Below are 19,805 nucleotides of genomic sequence, written 5' to 3'. Positions count from 1 at the left end.
ATGATCTCCAAGATCTACTCAAGAAATAATTAAAAGAAAAAAAAGGAAAAAAAAAAAACTAGATTAATCTATCAAGAGTATTTAACCAATTTTGAAATTTTAGGTAACCCAATTAGTTAATAATTAGTATTTAAATTTTATTTAGAATTTAAGAGGTTTTAGAATTCTCCTTAAATGAAAGTCTAAACTTTCTATTTTCTAAAATAATCTTTTTTTAAACAAGTTTTATTTTGAGTCCTTGAATTTAGAAGATTTCTTTATTGTAAATTTTATTATAATAAATTTCTATAAAGCAAGTTTTTAATGGTAAAGGAAAGTTTTATAAATTTTTAAATCTTTTTAGAAAATTTAATGGTTTTAGAAAATGAATAACAGTTCTTTTTAATTATTACATACATTAGGTTTGCTCTTTCGCAAAAAGAAGTGTTGATCATCAATAAGATTAAAGTGGTGTTTGTTTTTTTATTTAATTCTAAATAGAACCTTAATGTTTAATAGTGTTAAATATTAGGTTATTTGTTTTTGTAGTATTTTATTTCTATTAAATATTAAAAAGTAAAAAAAACAATATATTATTTTTTTTATTTAGAAAAAACTACATATTTTGGCTTTTTCTATTTAGTAAAAAGTTTATAATAAGTCATAAAAAAGTAGAAAAACAAACAACCTAAATTCTAAAATTAAATTACTTTCAACAAAAAGCTAAAAAAACAATCACCACCTAAGTGTTTGTTTGCAAATCTTACAATTCTCAATGGCAAGTCTCATTGAATTTCTTACATGATATGTCTAGAAAGTTGAGATTCTAAGTTTCTTTTCACTAGTACCATTTTTTATTTTTTTTTATCTTCTTAAACTCAAAAGATAAAGGCCTCTGTTTGATTGTAGGCAAAGGCATCCTATTTAAGGATACAATCAGGATGAGGTGGGTTGTCCTTGTCCTCACTTACAAATTTATTTTCTATCCTACCTTATTCTCTTTCTTGGACTAGACAGGGAGATTAAGGGACAAATTTCCCATTTTTTATTTTATAAATTTATATACAATAAATATATTCAATAATATAGATATAAATAATATTTATATCTTTGTTTTTATGAATATATAAATGATACATGGTTCAATTTTTTTCACATATCTTGGAAGGTTTTCTTATATTTTATCTTAATTATCCATAATAAAATAAAATAAAAATAGTTAAATACACTTTATCTACCCTTCACATTCAAAAATTAATATTTTGCTCTATAAACTCATTCAAAAGTCAATAATCAATTTGTTAAGCGAAGAAACAAAGTTGAAATGAAAAGAAAACACCCGTTATTCAAATTCCAAATTACGATACTTTTGTTGTTAGATGCGAAAATCACGAATAGTCATACAGACATCTCTTTAAAATAAAAAATCAAAAAGTAATAGTTATTAAATTTCGAAGATATTTAGGGCATTTTACTTCAAAATTATCAATTCAAAGTGGGTTCTACCTAAGTTCAAGTTAAAGTGTAGAAAAAAAATATATCTTTTATAATTTTATGGAAGGTTTATTTTGAATATAAAGATCAAAATGTAAAACACATTAGGAGTTGAGGAAGTAAAGTGTTTTTATCCTTTAAAAAAATATGATTAACAAGGTTGAAAAGAGTACGAATAGACATGCTCTCTTCAATTATATATAGGTGTAGACCCCCTTTTAGGTCATTCCTACCTTGCAGCTCAATTTTACCATGTGGAAGAGCCTTGGTCAGCCACGTGTCAACACCTGAGAAGCCATGAGAGAATCATAATAGTGGTTTGGGAAGCCAATCAAAAGGGGACACGTTGCATGGGAATCTGGAAGCCGTTAATGGAGAAGCGTCTCTGGCAGCTGGAGTAGGGAGTGCTTTTCAGAGTCCGTTAGAGATATTTTGGGAAAGAGCAGCTGCAGGAGGAGGGCAGGCGGCTTACTCAGGGAGACGGAAAAAAAAAGAAGAAAAGCTGTAGAGAGTGAGGGTTCCTGGTGGGGGTTTTTTTTCAGAGAGTTCTGAGTTTCAGAAAGTGAGGTGCCTGGGCTGCTGGAGGATATTTTAGGAGAGGAGAGATTCCATTGTTGTAAAAAGTTGGAGGGGGCGCCTCTTCTGCCATTTCAGGAGAGGGCAGAAACTGGATCATCATCATCTTGAAGAACTCAGGTATGGATATTACCATCCTCACGTTTTTAGTTATTCACTGTTTAATTTCCTCAGGCTGCTATTGTTTTTCGCATCACTATGTTGTTTGGGGGTGGGTAATGAAGGCCACCAATTTGTTTGTTGAGATGTAACCCTGCATTCATGCTTGCCATTGTCCATTTTGAATTTGCTCTGCCTCTATGGTGTTGATGAAATGCCCAGGAATCATGCCCCTGGTTGTCTTACTCACCTGCTCGGAGGATTCACTGATGACCCATGAAGTGAATTTTCTGAGGCTTCCTTTATTTACTCATTTTATTTTATGCTCTGTTTCTCCACCTTCCCCTGTTCCTGGTACCTATCCCTGTCATGCCTCAGATTTCCCATCTCTGCCCGAAGAGGAATGCTATTCCATGATAATGGTGATTCTAAACTGAAGTAAGGAAAGTTTGGTCAATGCAAAGGTGAATGATGGGGAAGGTTTCTGGATCACTATGTTATAAACGAAGGCTTTTGGTAAAGCAGTAAGAGGAAAAGAGAAGGGAGTGAGGGTATTCCTGGGGGTTTAGGCTGCTACGGAGGAGAAAGAAGCTGAGAAGGGGAGGATACAAGTTGAGAGTAAGAAAGAGAGAGTGGTGTATTTTGGAGAGTATAGGTAGCTCGGCTGTTTCATTAATTTGGTTGATTTCGGAGGAGGATTTAGGGCGTTTGGAACAGAGCAACCCAAAGCCAAGCTGGTCTTGCTAGTATGGAGGCAACCTACAAAAAAAAAAATGTATGAAGCTATGCTTGTGGTAATTGCTGCTGCTGTGGAGAAATCAAGCAGATGGCCCTTTGGATGTTGGGGAGGAAATGAAAATCACTACACTGAAATCACGTTTCGAAGTCATCAGTATTTCTTTAAGGGGTTGCAGTCAGCTTCAAGGTACTCTGTTTAAGGAAGTCTGATTATCGAATCTGGATGGATTAGAGAGAGGTCTGAGTGTACACTAGATGAAACAGAGCTAAATCAGAGCATGAGAAGATGAATCTCAGGCATTGGGGGGTCTCCCTTTGGTTGGTTCATCCTTGCATAATAGCACTGAAATCTAGAGGTTCTCTGCTGGAAGTGGCTACGTATTGAATGAGCAGTCTCAGGCTGTGGTTAACTCTCACATGAGTTCATCATTTGGGAACTCATTCAATTCTATTCCTGGAATGGGACGTTCTAATCTTGGTCCGATTTTTTGAGGACGTGAATAACACAGTTTTGAACAGTGCAGCAAATTCTGGGTCGAGTGTTGGGGCGAGTTCGTTGGCTACAGATGCCAACTCGGCACTTTCAAGAGGTCCTCACTTGCAGAGAATTGGATAAAACACCTTCAGACCATGCAAGCCAGATCACCTTTTCCTATACCCATTTTCTCATTAAACCTCTCTACTCATTCCACCAATCCATTACCTGTTTCCGCCCATGCATGGCTGTTCAAAACTCCTCAGATTCATCCACCCACGCTCATGAGAACATGCAAATCTGGTCATCTCTCTCATACCCATATCCCTGCACCTTCACATTTTTCCCACCACTAAAACACCTTCTCTCCCTTATCTGCCATACCCACGTCACATATCTCCCCTGCATATACTCATTGGACTACAGCTTCAAAACCTATTTCTCTCTCTAGATTTCCACATTGTTCTCACCACCATCACTCAAGGGATTATTCTTTCAATACTCGAAAATCACAGAAACCGGTTCATGGAAAGAGCAAGCAAGCCGCCGGCGGCGAAGCGCATCCGCCATCACCGGAACGCCAAGCAACCATTGAAGCCCCATACCCATCACCCCATATAACTCATCTTCGGTTCATTTCATCCTTTTCCTAAGTATAAGGGACCCCACATATAGCCACTGTTATCTCATTATCCTTCATCACCACCTTCACATATCCGTCTCTCTCATTACATTCTCATACCCATTTTCTCTCTCTAAACCTTCCCATACCCATTAAACTCATTTCTTCCAATATCCCTCTCGCTTATTTTCTCATATCTTTCTTCACTCATTCCCCCTTCCCATTTCCTTATCGTATGCATGCATGGCCATGCATGGTTCCAAATAGCTGAGCTGCTACGAAGTTCAGGAATCCGATGGGTTGGTCAGAATTGGTCTGAAGAAGAAGCCATTGGACCTTGCCAGGCTTCCTGCTGCATGAATCCCGAGGGAAGAATGGTATCTTACCAACTGCAAAGGATAGCTTGAGCCTTACAACGGGCAGCAGGGTAGCAAATAGCCTCATTTACTGTCACTCCATCAGCTGCTGATTTCTGTTCCTTTGAGGAGTCCAATGAACCAAAAGCTGCTGCCCCAAAACCTCCATTTCTGGAAATGCATCTGATGATTGCTGCCATAACCGCTTAAAACCTAGAGCCAGCACTGAATTGGGCTCCCACTAATGGCGACAAACTCGAACAAAATGGATCAGACCTTGAGTTGAAGTTTCACCACTTGCAAGTTCTTGGAGATACCGCAAAAGGTCCGCCATGGGATAGGTGCTCGGGTGCTATTCTTGGAGGTTTCTTTGATAACAAAGATGATGAACCGTGTGCGAAGACTGTGGAGTATCTTGCAGAATACCCTAAGGCATATACGGGTTGTGCATTAAACATGGGGATAATTGAAAAATCTGAATATGACCGAATCTGCATGGTGTTTCCGGTGTGTGAAGTAGCAATGAGGCTTTGTGGCATCTTTGGGACCCGTTTCCTCTCTCTAGTTTGGCATGCATGGCCACCTTTGGTGGGCCACCCCTGAAACCCACGTGTCATACCCCTACATTCCCGTGCATGGTTTTCAAAAATTGATTTTCAAATAAAATCCTTTTCAAAGGTTTAAATCCTTCAAGTTTTCTTTCTTTATCTTAAATAAATCCTTTTTTTAATAAATCAATTTTTACCCTTATCCATTCGTCAAACATTTTTTACTTTTTTATTTTTATTTATTATTGTTATTATTAGTATTATTATCATTAATATCAATTTCTCTTTCTTTCATCTTTTCTTGATTTTAAACATTTTCCTTTTCTTAAAAAAATATATAAAAATTGGTTGTCATAATTATTTTCGGCAAATATTTTTCTATAAATCCTCATTGTTTTTAATAATTTCATAATTTTCACATTTTTAATAAGCATCTATTAAATTCTGTAACTCCGAATAATGGAAATTATGGAATTAATTCATGCAAAAATAAACGGGCTTTGGTGGGGGCCCCACATATGTGAATTGACGATTGATTGATTGTTTGATTGATTTACTGATTAGTTGATTGGTTTTCCCGGCATGATTGATTTGCTCTGTTCTTGATATGCGCTTAGTTATATCTGTTCATAATTCACTAACCCTGTTCCATGATAGCGCGTTGCTGTTTGCCACCCAGGTGCGCATCTATTCATATTTCGCCTATTCTTTATACATGCTTTACTTCTCATATTGTGCATGATCGATTTGAGTATTCATCGTCTTCCTCATTGATTGCCACGTCAGCTTCATTCTATTAGTAGAGACCCGACTTTAGGGACTTAGAGGGGTGCTACGGTCTTTACCGTACCTTCCCGATAAGTAACCTGACCCCCGAACCCAATCCGGTTTTTCACAGACCGCCTTTTCCAAAATAAGGAGTCACACTTAGGGTTTTTCTTTCTTATTTTGTTTACCCTTTAAAAATAAAACAAAAATAAGTGGCGACTCCAAGTCAAACTTTTTTTAATCAATAAAAATCAATTTTTCAAAATAAAAATCGAGCTCGCCATCGAGTAGGAAACGCATTGAGATAGATCGAAAATGCGGGGTCCACAATAGGATTGAGCTTTAGTCAAAGAGGCACCACTGATAATGCTATTTTGATACCTTGTATTGGAGTATATACAACACCTCCGTGCCCTCTTTTAGGGTCCACATTGATACTACGAAACAATTCATCAATTTTTTTTATGCAAACTTTTGATTTTATACTAAATAAATAAATTAAATTGTTTCTTTGTTCGATTGAATTTGTCCAACAGATAAACTCAAATCCAATAGTATATGAAGTAAGATATTTCCAAAATTAGAATTATTTATGACATGCGAATGTTTTTTGAATTAATTACATGTATAGAGAGGGTAAGAGAGTCCTTTGGTATGAGACTGTGGGAAGGCATTTGAAATTGATGAGAACACTTTAGTTCCAGGTTAGCCATCTAAATTAGAAATGATGGAAAAACAAAATTTTGGTAAGACAGATTGGTAGGAGAGAATTAGTTAAAAGACGTCTTCCACTTTTCAGAACAGTTTAAAAGGGCCTTCCAAAATTGGGAGTAGGAAGAGGTGATCCAACTAGTAAAATCCTATTTACCCCATTTGAATGAAAGGAGAAGACACTATACTTTGAAGAGGGTATAGAAAGGATAATTTAAGTGTAAAGGTATACTATAACTCCTTATGTGCTGAGACTAATATTTCCAACCAAGGAAATTTGGGTATTTGGGTGTATTAGAGTCCCTCATGACGTGTTCTTTTGCATAGGAAGTTTTTTGGGGAAGGATCTTAATATAGATGTTGTAAGAGGGATGAACAATGGAAAATGGTAACTGCTTATGCAAAGCATTTAATGGTTTTCACCAAAGGCTATAGTGAACAAAGTCGATCTATTTGACAATTATATTATAATTATTTAATTATAATTATTATATAACATGACGGAGAAGAGGTTGTATATACTAGCATAAAATTTTTAATCTTTTTTTATTATGAAAAAAAAACTGATGAATAAAGCACCATATATTAAAAACAAAAGCCGCCTGCAAAGCGCCCTAAAGACGCCTGCAATCAACCCTTGATAAACAACCTAATCACCTAAACTTTCAGGGCGAAAGGAGAACAATACTTGTGACTGGACAAAAAGAAAACAGTATACATATAAGCTGCTTTGTAGCAAAATGCTCACTCTAGACATTGATAGCATTTTGCTGGTCTGGAGGGGCAACACACCGCCACAAGGAGCAGTACGCCGGAATTTCAACTGCTTTGACTCCAAGGGCAGAGAGGTTTCGCCCATACTCCTGGAAAAAATTGCCAAAAGACTCCCAAGTTATTCAAGTGTGTACACAAAGAGAAATTAATTCAATTCTCATTTATTAATATGTTTAGATTGCTTTATGGAATGAGAATAGGAACACACAATTCATTGTTATGAAAATCGAATCTCACACTTACTAAGATTTTTTATTTTTTTATTTTTTTATTTTTTTTTATAACTGTGGATGTCCGGACCAACTTACGCGCACCTCGACTAATCCCACGGGGCACACACTTACTAAGATTTTGATTCTTCTTTTATACAAGTATTATGATTCACCCTTTTTTCTCATTCCATTTCCTTTCTTATTCTTGCATACCAAATGCACCCTTAACACTGTCATAAGTATGATATATACCTGAATATCAAGGAACAATTGCATGCAGATCTTGTCAGTGTCCGACACATTATTGTCCATGACATCTGAGCTTGCTCCAGCTCGTCTTTGTGCACCCTGCCTTATTCTCTGCAGCGAAGACTCAGTTTTCCGTGCCTAGGCAAGATAGGAAAAGCATTAAAAGATCAAAGATCATTCAGAAAAAATCGAGGAACATAGGCAAGTTTAGGATTTGGACACCAACCACATTGACAAGGTCAGCAGCTAATTCATAATAATGGCCAGTAATTGCAAATGCAGCACCTCGTAGAAGTTCATTCCTAATTTCCCCTGTCAAATATGTAGCTGCTCGCTCTCCGTACAAAAAGGCCTGGGAGCAATGGTTGGTCAATGTAAAGTTAATATGCTATTTGCAATATAGATTTCGAGCTCACAACAGCTAAGGAGATACATAAACGGAATCCAAGTTTATTTTTATGAAGTTCATGATACTGGTCAGATATTTTTGTCTTCAAACATTTCTAACACTGCTAAATATATAAATGACACTTACAAGTAACATGGACTAGTATATATACACACCAAGAAAAAAGACATCACAGTAGTTTAAACATTTGTATAATGAAATTACCTGAAAAAGAAAAACTTCTTTAGGTATTGATGTACATCAGTTTTAGTCATTTGAAATTTTAAGGCCATTTAAATAAATTAGAAATATTTTTGGAGAAGAATACTGACAGGACATTTGAAGGTTCTTTTAACAACTCAAGCAGTTAGATCAAGGATGTAGAATCAGGATATTGGATTGGATGAAGGGAGTGTTTAGAATGAATTGCAGGATCTCTGATAAAAATAAAAAATTAAAATGAACTGCAGGATCAGATTAAGAATGTACAAATAGAAAAAATATTTTTTAAAATAAAGATTTCCATTTTATCTATTAGAAAATTGAAAACAGAAGGAGATAAATTATAAAATCAACACTTTGAAGCATGAGCTTCACAGTAATCAATTGGTGAATACAGCCAAAATGGTAGTGCAATTGCTCACACAGTTTCTAATTTCCAATGATATAAGTTCTTTCTAGGACCATGAGGGGTCAATCACTTCATTCCCAACTCTTCTTATGACTAGTTAATTCTAAAACCATAGTATTATTAATTTGCAATTTGATATTGATACCAAGACAACCCAAATGGAATCAGAAATCAAACCCTTTGGGACTTGTATGCTTTGGAAGCTGCTTGGGAGAAGATTTTGACTACAGATCAACTTATAAAGGGATGTTTGGTAGTCGTCAAATAAGCCTCTAAATCTAGTGACTAAACAGGAAACTATATTATAATTCACTGTGTAAAGCCTGGTTTTTGTGGTATCTTATTTTTCAATTTTGGGATTCAGTGGGTTCTTCCAGAGGCAAAAAGAAAACCTTTTGTTAGGATACACATTGAAGGAGGTTTTCATCAAATTCCTTTGGGGAGTAGTCTAGAGTCCCCTTGGGATTGACAAATCATTCTTGGTTGGATTTCCTTGATGGTTTAAGTAGGGGATAGCAGGAACCTTGTATTGCTTGTCCTCTCCTTTTCTTTTTGGTCCCCTTCTACACTTTTTTAGTTCTTATGTACTCAAGGGGCATCCCTTTTGTTAGGCATTTATTAGAAGATCGTAATTTGCTAATTCTGATTACCAACTATTTACTCTATGTTGTTCATGTCCATACTTTATGCTCTACACACCCACTAGCATCTTGTGAATATTTAAATAAGCAATTACCACAACCTACGCTCAATACGCTAAAATCATTTGGAAAAATTATGCAGTAGGCCCAGATCGGCCCCAAATTTGGCATCCAGGATCATAGCATCCTACACCCAGGACAGGAATTCCAGCATGCATTAGTTGATAAGATATCAAAGCCAATCCATGCAGATAATTCGACCATGCTTTTTCAGCCATTGATTGAATTGAAATACCAACGATAGCAGTGAGAATATTATGTTTGAGCGGGAAAAAAGGTGAGATTGCTTCAAAACTGAAGAATACTGTATACCTGCACAGGACGTAATACCCCTGACACATAAGGTGAATGCCTAACAGGAAGAGGCTTATGGGTCATTCTATAAGTTGCAGTTATTCCCTTCAGCTGTCTCAAGTCCTACAATTAGAAGCAAAAAATATTACGATCAACAAAAAAAATCCAGAACACTGTGAATAAAGCTGATAGATTAGAGAAAGCAATGCATTTAGAAAAAGAAAAGCAAGAAATAAACAAAACTATTAATGAAATTCTGCACTTAAAACAAAAACTTAAGAAATGTATTACCCCAACCAAACACTAGTTCCCCCGACGTTCGACTCAAACCAAATCTTTAATGAAGTTCAAAGCTTACCTCAACAGACTTCTCAGTTAATGCTTCTATTACAGCATTCATAACTAAAGGTAGTAAATCACTTAATGATTTCCCAGCCTGTACAATGCTCTGCTTTACAAGATCAAGAACTTCAGTGGAGCAAGAAGAAAGCCGTTGAAGTACACCTTCCAGGTAGTCGCCACAAACCTCAGTAACCAAGCAATTTATGTCATGGATTACCTACAAATCAAATTAATTCTATCAGTACATAGGTTAACCACAAATGTCCAGCATTGGGCATTAATAAGCTAAGTTCTGCATAATAAATAACATGAGTAAATTTTTTGCATGTGGTGATACATAGCACAGGCTGGTCTAAGTCAGGCCAGACCATGGCTGAATTCAAAGCATGGAAACTATTTTGAGAACCTCTACTTTTTAGCATCGGATAATTTGATTCAAAGAATTACTCAAGAAATATGGACAAAATCAAAAAATGGAATTAAGAATGAGATAACCAATTTATCAAAGGACAAGAGAAAGGCATTGCTGTTATAGTAGAATTATGGCATGTTGATTTGGAATTTTAAGTCATAGCTCAAGAACAATTTCTTGCAATAGAGACTCCATGAATAGTTGAGAAATTTGTAACTCCACTTGAAATAAAAAATGCAGCATGACCCAGGCTTGAGCTGAGTTCATTATGGGGTCATTTCACACTATGCATGTGGCAGACCAAACAAAAGTATAAAGTTCAATTTATTGCAGATTGCCCCAATTGAACCTGAATTACAAAATAGAAGTAAAGGCATGTATCAAATTGTCACCACCATCCTTATCATCATCATAACTTATGACATCACTGAGAAACACACATTTTATATATAATCAAATCTGAGACCTTGAGGCCTGACTCAAGTGGGTGGAGATGCGGAAGTTCCCAAGTTCAAATACCAGCAGAGATGCAAAAAGTAAGTCATCAATGAAAAAACAATACTGATTACCAAATCTGGGTCAAAATTCATATAGAAGCTAAAGGACAAAGAAATTGTCCAAAAGATAGGAGTACAAAGCAAATGACAGTAACGTTCTCATGCACAGGGCATCATCTTCACAAGTTAAAAGACTTACTCTTTGCTTATCAGGTAAAGAAAAATTATCTTCACAAGTCAAATACATTGATTGACAACCAGCAAAAAGGATGTGTGTTTGCCATTCCAAAAATAAATAAATAAATGTAATCATCTTTACAAGTCAAATATATCAAGACATTGACAGCTAACAAAAAAAGATTAATGCAAATTCCAATCAGATAAAGTTGAACAGGAAAAAAAGAGTATGATATCATCAATCTGACACACAGTTGACACCAACAGGGTGCTGCTGCATGGCACAAGCAGCCTATGAAAATACTCTGCTTTTCTGAGATGCAAGATTGCAAAGTGGGCGCTCAAGATTCAACAAGTAATATCTAGGAGATTTAAAGGTATAATAAAGAATAGGGTACCTTATCGACCAAAATACTGTCTCTTACTTTAACACTCTTTACAACTTCCAAGGAAACTCTGCCAATCAAAACAATGAAACTGATCTATCCTGATGCTTCATAGGGGTTATTCATTTATCTTCTTTTCAACAAGACATGCAAAACCTACAGCCCTAACTCGGGAAAGCTAAATGGTCCTATCAGGAAATGAAATATGGTACTAAGATAATCTAACATGAATTCAGCAAAATGTCTGCAGATTAACAACAAAACAGCAGAAGAGCATGAATTAAGATGCTACAGATGGCATAAGGTAAGAGAATTATATTTTAATCAAGAGACAGTGCATACGTAAACAAAGTCTTCTGGGACAGCTGAAGTAGCCCATTCAAATCCAGGGTTGCGACCAGCATTACCAGTTTTAAGAGCAGCCAATCCTGATGACAACCAGTTTGAGTATCTATTGTACATTCACAAATATGCAGTCAAGTGTGAATACGCTGTCAGCAGAATAGTGTAGATATACACCTCAAAACACAAACCATCCAACTTCCAGTGCAAACTCACCTTGAAAGAAGCTGCAATGACAAGCGAAGAAACCGTTCAGAGCAAGAAAGAATGAAAACATCTTCTCTCCAGCAGGATCTCAAGCTTTCCAAAAGAGTAACACTTTGCTTTAATATTAAATCTTGGGAATTCCCAGGACCAGAAGGTAACTTTTGAACTGGGACAAGACTGCCAGCTATAAGTGCAGAATCTAGAGACCCAGCTATTTCCTGAAACCTGTGGTGGTTAAAGTAGTAAACTAGCCAACATCAGCAATAATTCCTCATATTCTGTTAAAACAGCAAACATCTGAGAGTTGCACTCAATACCTCAATGAGAAATAAACCCCAATATTCCACTGTTTCATGAACTCGATATAGACAGATTCAGCTCGAAACTTAGCAACAGCAGATCTGGATGGACAGTAGCCTTGCATGATAATTGGAAATTATAACTATAAGAACAATGTATATACTCTTATGCAAATGCAACTTAATTTAACTAGCCACCATAAAAAGCACAAATAGACACATTAATTCACTAGTTCAGTGTCATAAAAGTAATGCACATTTGGAAAAGAAAATAAAAGCTAATTATTACCCTCTAGATGAGCCAAGAAATCTAAGCTTGATTTGTAATTTTTCAAAAATTCTGTAGGTCTCCCGGGAGAAAAAGTGCCTGGTTTTCCCTTCTGGATTGCTGTGAGAACTTCTTTGAGGATTGAATTGGCCAGGAAGTTAAACACATGTAGACCTGAATTTTCTGAACACCACAGCAAGCACCATAAAATTTTAATGAAATTCAAAGAAACAGGCAATATGAGAAACAATAACATGACCATATGCATAATACTGGATAAAAAACCCATATGAGATGGAGATTCAAGAGGCTGCATCAATTCATAAAAAAATTATAAAAAAAAAGGTAGAGAGAGAGAGAGGACGGGAGAGAGAAAGATAAACAAAGTGGAAAATACTAGAGTCCTGTCTACATGCAAAAGTGAACAGGGCCATAAGGATAGCCATGATCTATGGTAAAAATTGTCACTCAGTCAAACAAGTGAAAGAAACCTATCCACAAACTAAGCATAAGATGAGACAATGATGTTGAAATGTTGAAGTGATCAGATATCAAATAATACAATTAAAAGGCAAAACCAATGAGGGATAAGATGAAAATAGTTCGGGTTAAGATGGTATTGTTCTGTGCAAAAAAGACCAGCAACAAGGTTTACAACAGGTGATGCAAGGACATGGACATGAAGAGAAGCTGGACTGGGGTTGGAAGGAAGCATTATGGCCAATATCTTAACTGAAGGCTAAAATCAGAGCTAGATGACAAATAGTTGAGACAAGGCTTGTTGACTTGTGGAAAGCACACCTGCAAATCTAAAGTTAGGTGGGCCTACCTGCAGAAGCAATCTCAAGTAGGAATTTACAGTCTTTCACAATATGTTGCTCAATCTGTTGATAATCGTCCGCAAGTTCATCCCCTGATGCCCCAGAAACTACCCCGGATTGTGGAATAACTTTCTGTATCAATGGAAGAACAACAGTCATACGAAATATATCTTCTGCATTCCTGGTGTTATCAACGGCAGCATATGCACGCAAGCAATTGTAAATTGCTGTTGCATCCCTATGTTCCAGTGCATCAACAAAACAATGTCCTAAGCTCGCATCCAATAGTAGACTAGCACTTTGAATTCTCTTCTCCATGTTCTCAACGAAAGGCAGGTTCTGTACAGGCATAATAAAGAAAAGAGATGAGCACAGAATGTGTAAGTTCCCAGTTCCAATATACAACTCATTTTTCTTAACCATATACAATCAGGGGTACAAATATGTGGAAAGGTTACTAGTTGATGTGATCCTCTTGACAAATTAAGACAGACAGTTTGTTTGGGTTGGGTTGGGTTAGGAGGTTGACAGAACTCAATCATGAAAAAATAATTGGTATTAGATTCCTTGAAGGAGAATTCCTTTTTTTTTTTCCTCATAGGGAAATAGAAAGTCCATAAAATGATGCCTAACCAAAGGGGGCCGATCATATGTACACCAGGGGTATAGAAGAGATACCAAGGAAAGGAGAAACCACACACCCACAGAAAACAGCAAACTATATCCTATAATCCACAATTCAGACTATCAATAAAGTCCAACAAGGTACAATATCCATCCTCAGCAGGCCCTAGACCAATCCAAAGAAGACATGATGATCTCCTTCACCTTTTGATCTAAATATACTTCTTTAAAGTTTAGGTCATTACACTCTCTCCAAATGCACCAAAATAGTTAAAAGTGAGCCATTTGACTCAGGAAACTTCCAGCCCAACAGAAGCTCCTAATTGGCTCGGGAAAGACCCACCTGCAGACCAAAAATATCTTACAACTGACTAAGATATGATCTGTTGATACTCTGCTAGTTTCATAAAGGTTGCACCTATTCACCATCAACCACCCTCTTCTCAGGAGAAGGTCTATGGCTAAGATTTCACCCTCTCTTCCTTTTTTTTTTTGATAGGTAAATGTAAAAGTGTATACAAAGAAGGTATACACAGTGTATACAAAGAGACCCAACTACCAAAAAAACAGCATGAAGACACAAAAAACTGCAACCGCACTTTACATAGAGCCTAGCCAATTCACAAAGTCTACCAATGACATGGATCCAACCCCACCATACACTCTAACGCACTCCCAAAGAAGGTACAAAAAAAGAATTTCTGATCAATTAATCCATGTTTTCATAATTATCAACGGCTCTCCTATTTCTCTCCCTCCAAATGGTCCAAAACAAGTACAATAGAGTAGCCTTCCAAGCTTTCTTTCTCTTTTTACCAACAAAAATTCTGCACCAGCTCAAGAGAACACCCCTAATAGTGGAATGCATCACCCACTAAACCCCAAAGAGAGCAAACATCAAATTCCACAAAGACTGCCTTTTAAACAATGCGAGAGAATATGATCAATCGTTTCTTCTTTTGCTTTACACATGTAGCATCTATTAGGAATCCTCCAACCCCTCCTTTTGAGCTGATCCACGTCAAAATCCTGCCCTAAGTTGCTTCCCAAGCAAAAACGCTAATTTTTTACGGCACCCGCAAGTTCCAAATGATGCGAAACGGAAACATATCTGCCGTCTTAAATGCCAAAGAAGAGCAAAAAGACTTAACTAAGAAATCACCATTCTTTGTAACCAGCCACACCATAATATCTTTTGCACCCACAATAATGGAGTACTCATACAACCTCTCAAAAAAGACTTCTACCTCTTCTAATTCCCAATCATGCAATTATCTCCCAAATCTAGGACTCCAGCTACTGTTGTCAAAAACATCTAAGATTTTTAACCTATGTTGCCTCCCTGGAATAAAACAAGCGCTCATAGAAGCATTCATCCCTCAAACTTCATGGACAGGAAATAAATCCATATCCTTAACACATAATGACTTACAGAAAGATTTCACCTTACTCCATCTGCAATAAGTTTTCCTCCCCTGCTACTTTAGTCTCACCACATTAATGAGTTCCAGAAACTGTCTTACCTCCTCCTTTTCCTAATCCTGAAAATGCCTTCAGAGCTGCAAGGACCCAGATGTTTCTGGAAGAGGCTAGACTAAACAACATATAGAGAGTGTCTTGAAGATTGCTGCCCGATCCATTTATCCACCCATTATTCTGTTCTCCACCCATGAACATAACAGAACTTCTGGTATTGAACTCTTCCCACCACCTACATTTCCACAATCTCACCATGATCCCTCTCTCACTCCTTGAGCACACCATATGTCCATAACTGTTTTCAAAACAATACCTTATTTAGAGAATCCAATTTCCTAATTGCCAACCTCCCATACTTTTTGTCCTCGAATATCGTTGCCAATTCACAAGATGCATTTTTCTTTCCTTTAGATGGTTTTCCTTGGAAGGAAAGTTCTTAATTCTCACATTCTATTTGGAATTAGAAAGTGGTGGTAGCAATCATTCAATCTTACTCATGAATAACCCAACTTAGCAATTAAAGAATTCTAGATATACTGTTATCAGCATTTATAACTAAACTCTATTAAAATAGCGGCAGCATGCTTTGACGACCAGTTTTAAATACTGATTTGAAGTGAGAAAGAGCAAAGAGACCTGTGCATGAGCCATGTAGAACTTCAGCCGATTCATTTCACTTGCGATTCTCTCCAAAAGCATGCTTTGGGTTTCTCTGAGATTTGTTTCATTTTCAGCATGTTGTAAGGATATCCCATTGTTTAAACTACTCCTCGCCATAGAATTTACATCCCCATTTGACCAATCAGCCGGCACACTTGGTAACTCCTTGATAAGTTTCTCAACCTACATATATTAGCCCATAAGTAGAAAATTAGATAAAATAGAAAATAGATAACATCTAATGTTAAAAAAACAACAACATAATTTATATATGCAGGAATCAAGTCTAAAGCTTGCAATGCAAATGAAACAAGGATCCAATTAGTTGCTGAAAAAAATGTAGAAGAAAAAGAAAAGGTATTAAAATTTTGAATCTTAAGATTTTTCATCTGAGATCCAAGGAAGCAAAACCATGTAATTAATTGAGCCTAATACAACTGTTTAATTTAGTTGAGGAGATTTTTCAATTTCAAAAATCAAAACTTGTAGGCAAATAAACACCAAATTTCTCATACTGAAAGGTAGATAAACTTATAAAGCAAGTTTCCATTTCATCTTTATTCAAATGAAATACAATCAGAATATGTAACAAATAAAATAACTATCCACTGTGTTATCTAGAAAGCTAAGGGGAAAAAAAATCAAAAATAAGATCTTGAAATCTTATGATTTATGTTGTTAATCATACTAGGCTCCATAGATTTACAGGTTTTGCTCTCTTGGTTCCCCAAATTCCAGGTGTTAGGAATCTAAGATCCAAATTTCAAATTCTTTTTCTGTTCCCACATCTTCTCCACTGTCAAGTGCCATATATAGGAACAAAAGAAAACAAAATTCGGAGTCTCATTTTCTTCTTCTTGTTTCTCATCTAAGCCAAATGGTTGCAATCTTTCCAAATTGAAAAAGTATCTATGGTTCCTAAGGGCCTCAAAATAATCAATGGGTCTCAAAAGAATCTAAATCCAAATCAAACTTCTCTTTGTTCTACATATTCTCAGCAACCAACCAATCCATAAAGTATCACACTCAGCATTATGCAAACTAAGCAAAGCATAAGATCTAAACTATAATGAATGTAATTTATTTTATTTTTTTGCACATATTATCTCAGCAACCAACAGACCATAAACTAAACCAAAGCATAATAATTTTCAACATTTATCTTATACATGTCGAAACCTTCTTATTTCCCAATTTTTCCCTTCATCTAAGCTAAAAGATCAAATTGAGCTTAGTTAAAGAAATATCTATGTTTTCTCCACTCCCTAAACACAAAATCTAAGATCTAAATTTCAAATATATTTTCCTTTCCCACATTTTCTCAGCAATCAAGAAATTCAAGTCATATTTTCTTGTTATTTGCTCATTTAAGCCAAAAGGTTAAATTAAGCTCAGCTAAAGGAATATCAGCTTTCTTGGCTCCCAACCACAAAAACCCAAGATCTACATTCCAAATGCATTTTCCTTTCCCACATCTTCTCAGCGCTCAAACCTAGAGCCAAAAAAATCAGATTATGCTCAGTTGAAGGAATATCTCAAATCTATCCCAAACCTAAGTTCTAAGTTTCAAACATATTTTCCTTTGCCAATTTTTTTCAGCTCAAAAGAAAAAATTCGAGCCCTATTTTCATGTTGCTCTACTCATCTAAGACAAAGAAGATTAAATTAAGCTCGGCTAAAGGAACATCTCTGTTTTCTCAGCTCCCACCTACGATTTAAATTTCAAATACATTTTCCTTTCCCGCATCTTCTCATCAATCAAACCTAGGACCGAAAATTCGCATTATGCACAGTTAAAGCAATATCCAAACATAAAAATCTAAGATCTAAATTCCAAATATATTTTACTTTGCCACATTTTATCAGCAATCAAAAGAAAATCCAAGCCATATTTTCTAGTTGTTATAATCATCTAAGCCAAAAAGGTTAAATTAAGCTCAGCTGAAGGACTAACTCTACTTTTTAGCTCCCGACTGCAAAAACCTAAGATCTAAATTTCAAATACATTTTCCTTTCCCACACCTTTTCAGCAATCAACCCTAGGGCCAAAAAATCACGTTCCGGTCAGGTGAAGGAATATCTCAGTTTTCTCCTCAAGACAAAAACCTAAGATCCAACTTCCAAATATATTTTCCTCCGCCACATCTTCTCAGCTACCAAACAGACCAGAAAACCAAAGCTAACCTTCAATTGCCCACCTTAGACACAACATGAAATGTATCAAGCAACAACTCCAAGATCTCCCTCGCAGCGGACGCCTCCGACCTCTGACGCAGCCCATTCTGCACAGCCACAAGCGTCGACTCCACGCTCTCTCGGAACCCTAGGATTTTCTCACGGAGCTCCGTCAATGGCGCCCGCATTCGCACAATGGCGCCATCGACGTCAACGAGTTTAGTGCTGAGATTGACGAAATCAGCGTAGTCGCGGTTGATAAGATCGATGAGCTCGTGCTTGAGGGAAGCCAGATGAGTTTGGAGCTCGGATCGGAGAGTGTCGAATGAGACCAACGTCCGGAGATCAGAGATGTAGGCTTCGGAGTCGAATTCCGGCTGGAGGAAGGAGGATTTCTTGAACCATAGAGGCTGGGAGTCGATCGGATCCGAGAAGAGGTCGGTTGCAGATCGAGTAGGGAGCGTATCCGCCATTAGAGAAGATCAGAATCAAAGGTTCTGATAACTGAATACGACCGACGGGTGAGACAGAGAGAGGAGGGAAGCTCAATTTAACCGTAACTGTATTTATCATCCTAAAGAAGCCACAGCACTAGTCCATTTTTTTGTTCTGCCGAAAATTAATGAAATAAAAAAAAAATCAAAATTCCGATGGAAAGAAATAAATTGTGATAAAATCAGATTTATATGAGTTTAATCCACTTTTCTTTCTCTCTAGTTTTTTTCCTTTATTTTCATTTTTTTTTCTAGTTTTTTCTAAAATATTTTTCATTTTTTTTCCTTTATTTTCATTTTTTTTTCTAATTTTTTCTAAAATATTTTTCATTTTTTTTCTAAAATATTTTAAAGATCCAACAAGTCTACAACGGTAGAATGTACAAATTCTTGAGATTGGCTTTTATTTAGTACAAAGTGCAAAGGAATAATTAGTCGTTGTCTTGGCTCACACTCAAATTTGTTTATAATAAAAAAAATTAAATTATTTTTAGACATAACAACCCATTTACTGCAACAATACTGTTTTTTAAAATCATGCAAAATGTATAGAATTATATTATATAACACGCAAATGGCATAGAAAATTTTTAAGAAGCGAAATAAAAGGAGAAATAATTATTTTTCGTGTCATTAATTTTGTGGGAAGAAATAATTTTATTAAAAACAAAATTAATTTTTAAATTTTAAAAAAATTAATCAAATCTAATTGAAACCATTTAATCAATGTAAATGCCAAAATTAATGAGATAAGCAAATAATCAAATGTTGAGGTTTGACACTGAGACATTAACAAGTGAAGGGCTACCACAATACACCTGTATATAAAAAGCTCGTCTCATTAAAAATATTCTGCAAAAGCTTAAAACTAGGAGTGGATGTTTGTTTCCACCGCTTCTCTGCCCATGACAAAAGACCAGAAGAAAAGAGGGAAAAAAAAAACAAAAACTGCAGATCTCCATGGGCTCTCTACAGGAATTACAAATCGAAACCCAGATTCCAGATTA

General features: G+C 36.1%; 1 protein-coding gene across 1 annotated transcript; it reads right to left on the bottom strand.

The window, feature by feature from the left end:
• Window positions 1-6,885: 6,885 nt before the first annotated feature.
• Window positions 6,886-18,954, bottom strand: LOC100244076 (conserved oligomeric Golgi complex subunit 2). The gene is made up of 12 exons (XM_002279880.5): window positions 18,328-18,954; window positions 16,106-16,312; window positions 13,375-13,705; window positions 12,567-12,728; window positions 12,296-12,395; window positions 11,988-12,203; window positions 11,772-11,880; window positions 9,974-10,174; window positions 9,634-9,738; window positions 7,828-7,953; window positions 7,605-7,739; window positions 6,886-7,229 (listed from the first exon to the last, which is right to left on the bottom strand). Exons 1-12 carry the CDS (start codon window positions 18,775-18,777, stop codon window positions 7,116-7,118), a joined length of 2,256 nt encoding a protein of 751 aa, XP_002279916.1. The 5' UTR covers window positions 18,778-18,954; the 3' UTR covers window positions 6,886-7,115.
• Between the last annotated feature and the right edge of the window lie 851 nt (window positions 18,955-19,805).

This window comes from Vitis vinifera, chromosome 17, assembly GCF_030704535.1.
Source record: "Vitis vinifera cultivar Pinot Noir 40024 chromosome 17, ASM3070453v1".
Lineage (NCBI taxonomy): Eukaryota > Viridiplantae > Streptophyta > Magnoliopsida > Vitales > Vitaceae > Vitis > Vitis vinifera.
Note: the sequence above shows the minus strand (reverse complement) of the source record. Positions and strands in the feature narration are given on the sequence as shown.

Excerpts from the sequence above, each read along its gene's own strand:
- LOC100244076 (XM_002279880.5), bottom strand. The coding sequence starts at position 18,777 with ATGGCGGATACGCTCCCTACTCGATCTGCAACCGACCTCTTCTCGGAT. Across the intron at positions 16,313-18,327 it reads CATTTCATGTTGTGTCTAAG|GTTGAGAAACTTATCAAGGA; the intron begins GTGGGCAATTGA and ends TAATATATGTAG. Across the intron at positions 12,729-13,374 it reads ACTTGAGATTGCTTCTGCAG|AAAATTCAGGTCTACATGTG; the intron begins GTAGGCCCACCT and ends TGTGGTGTTCAG.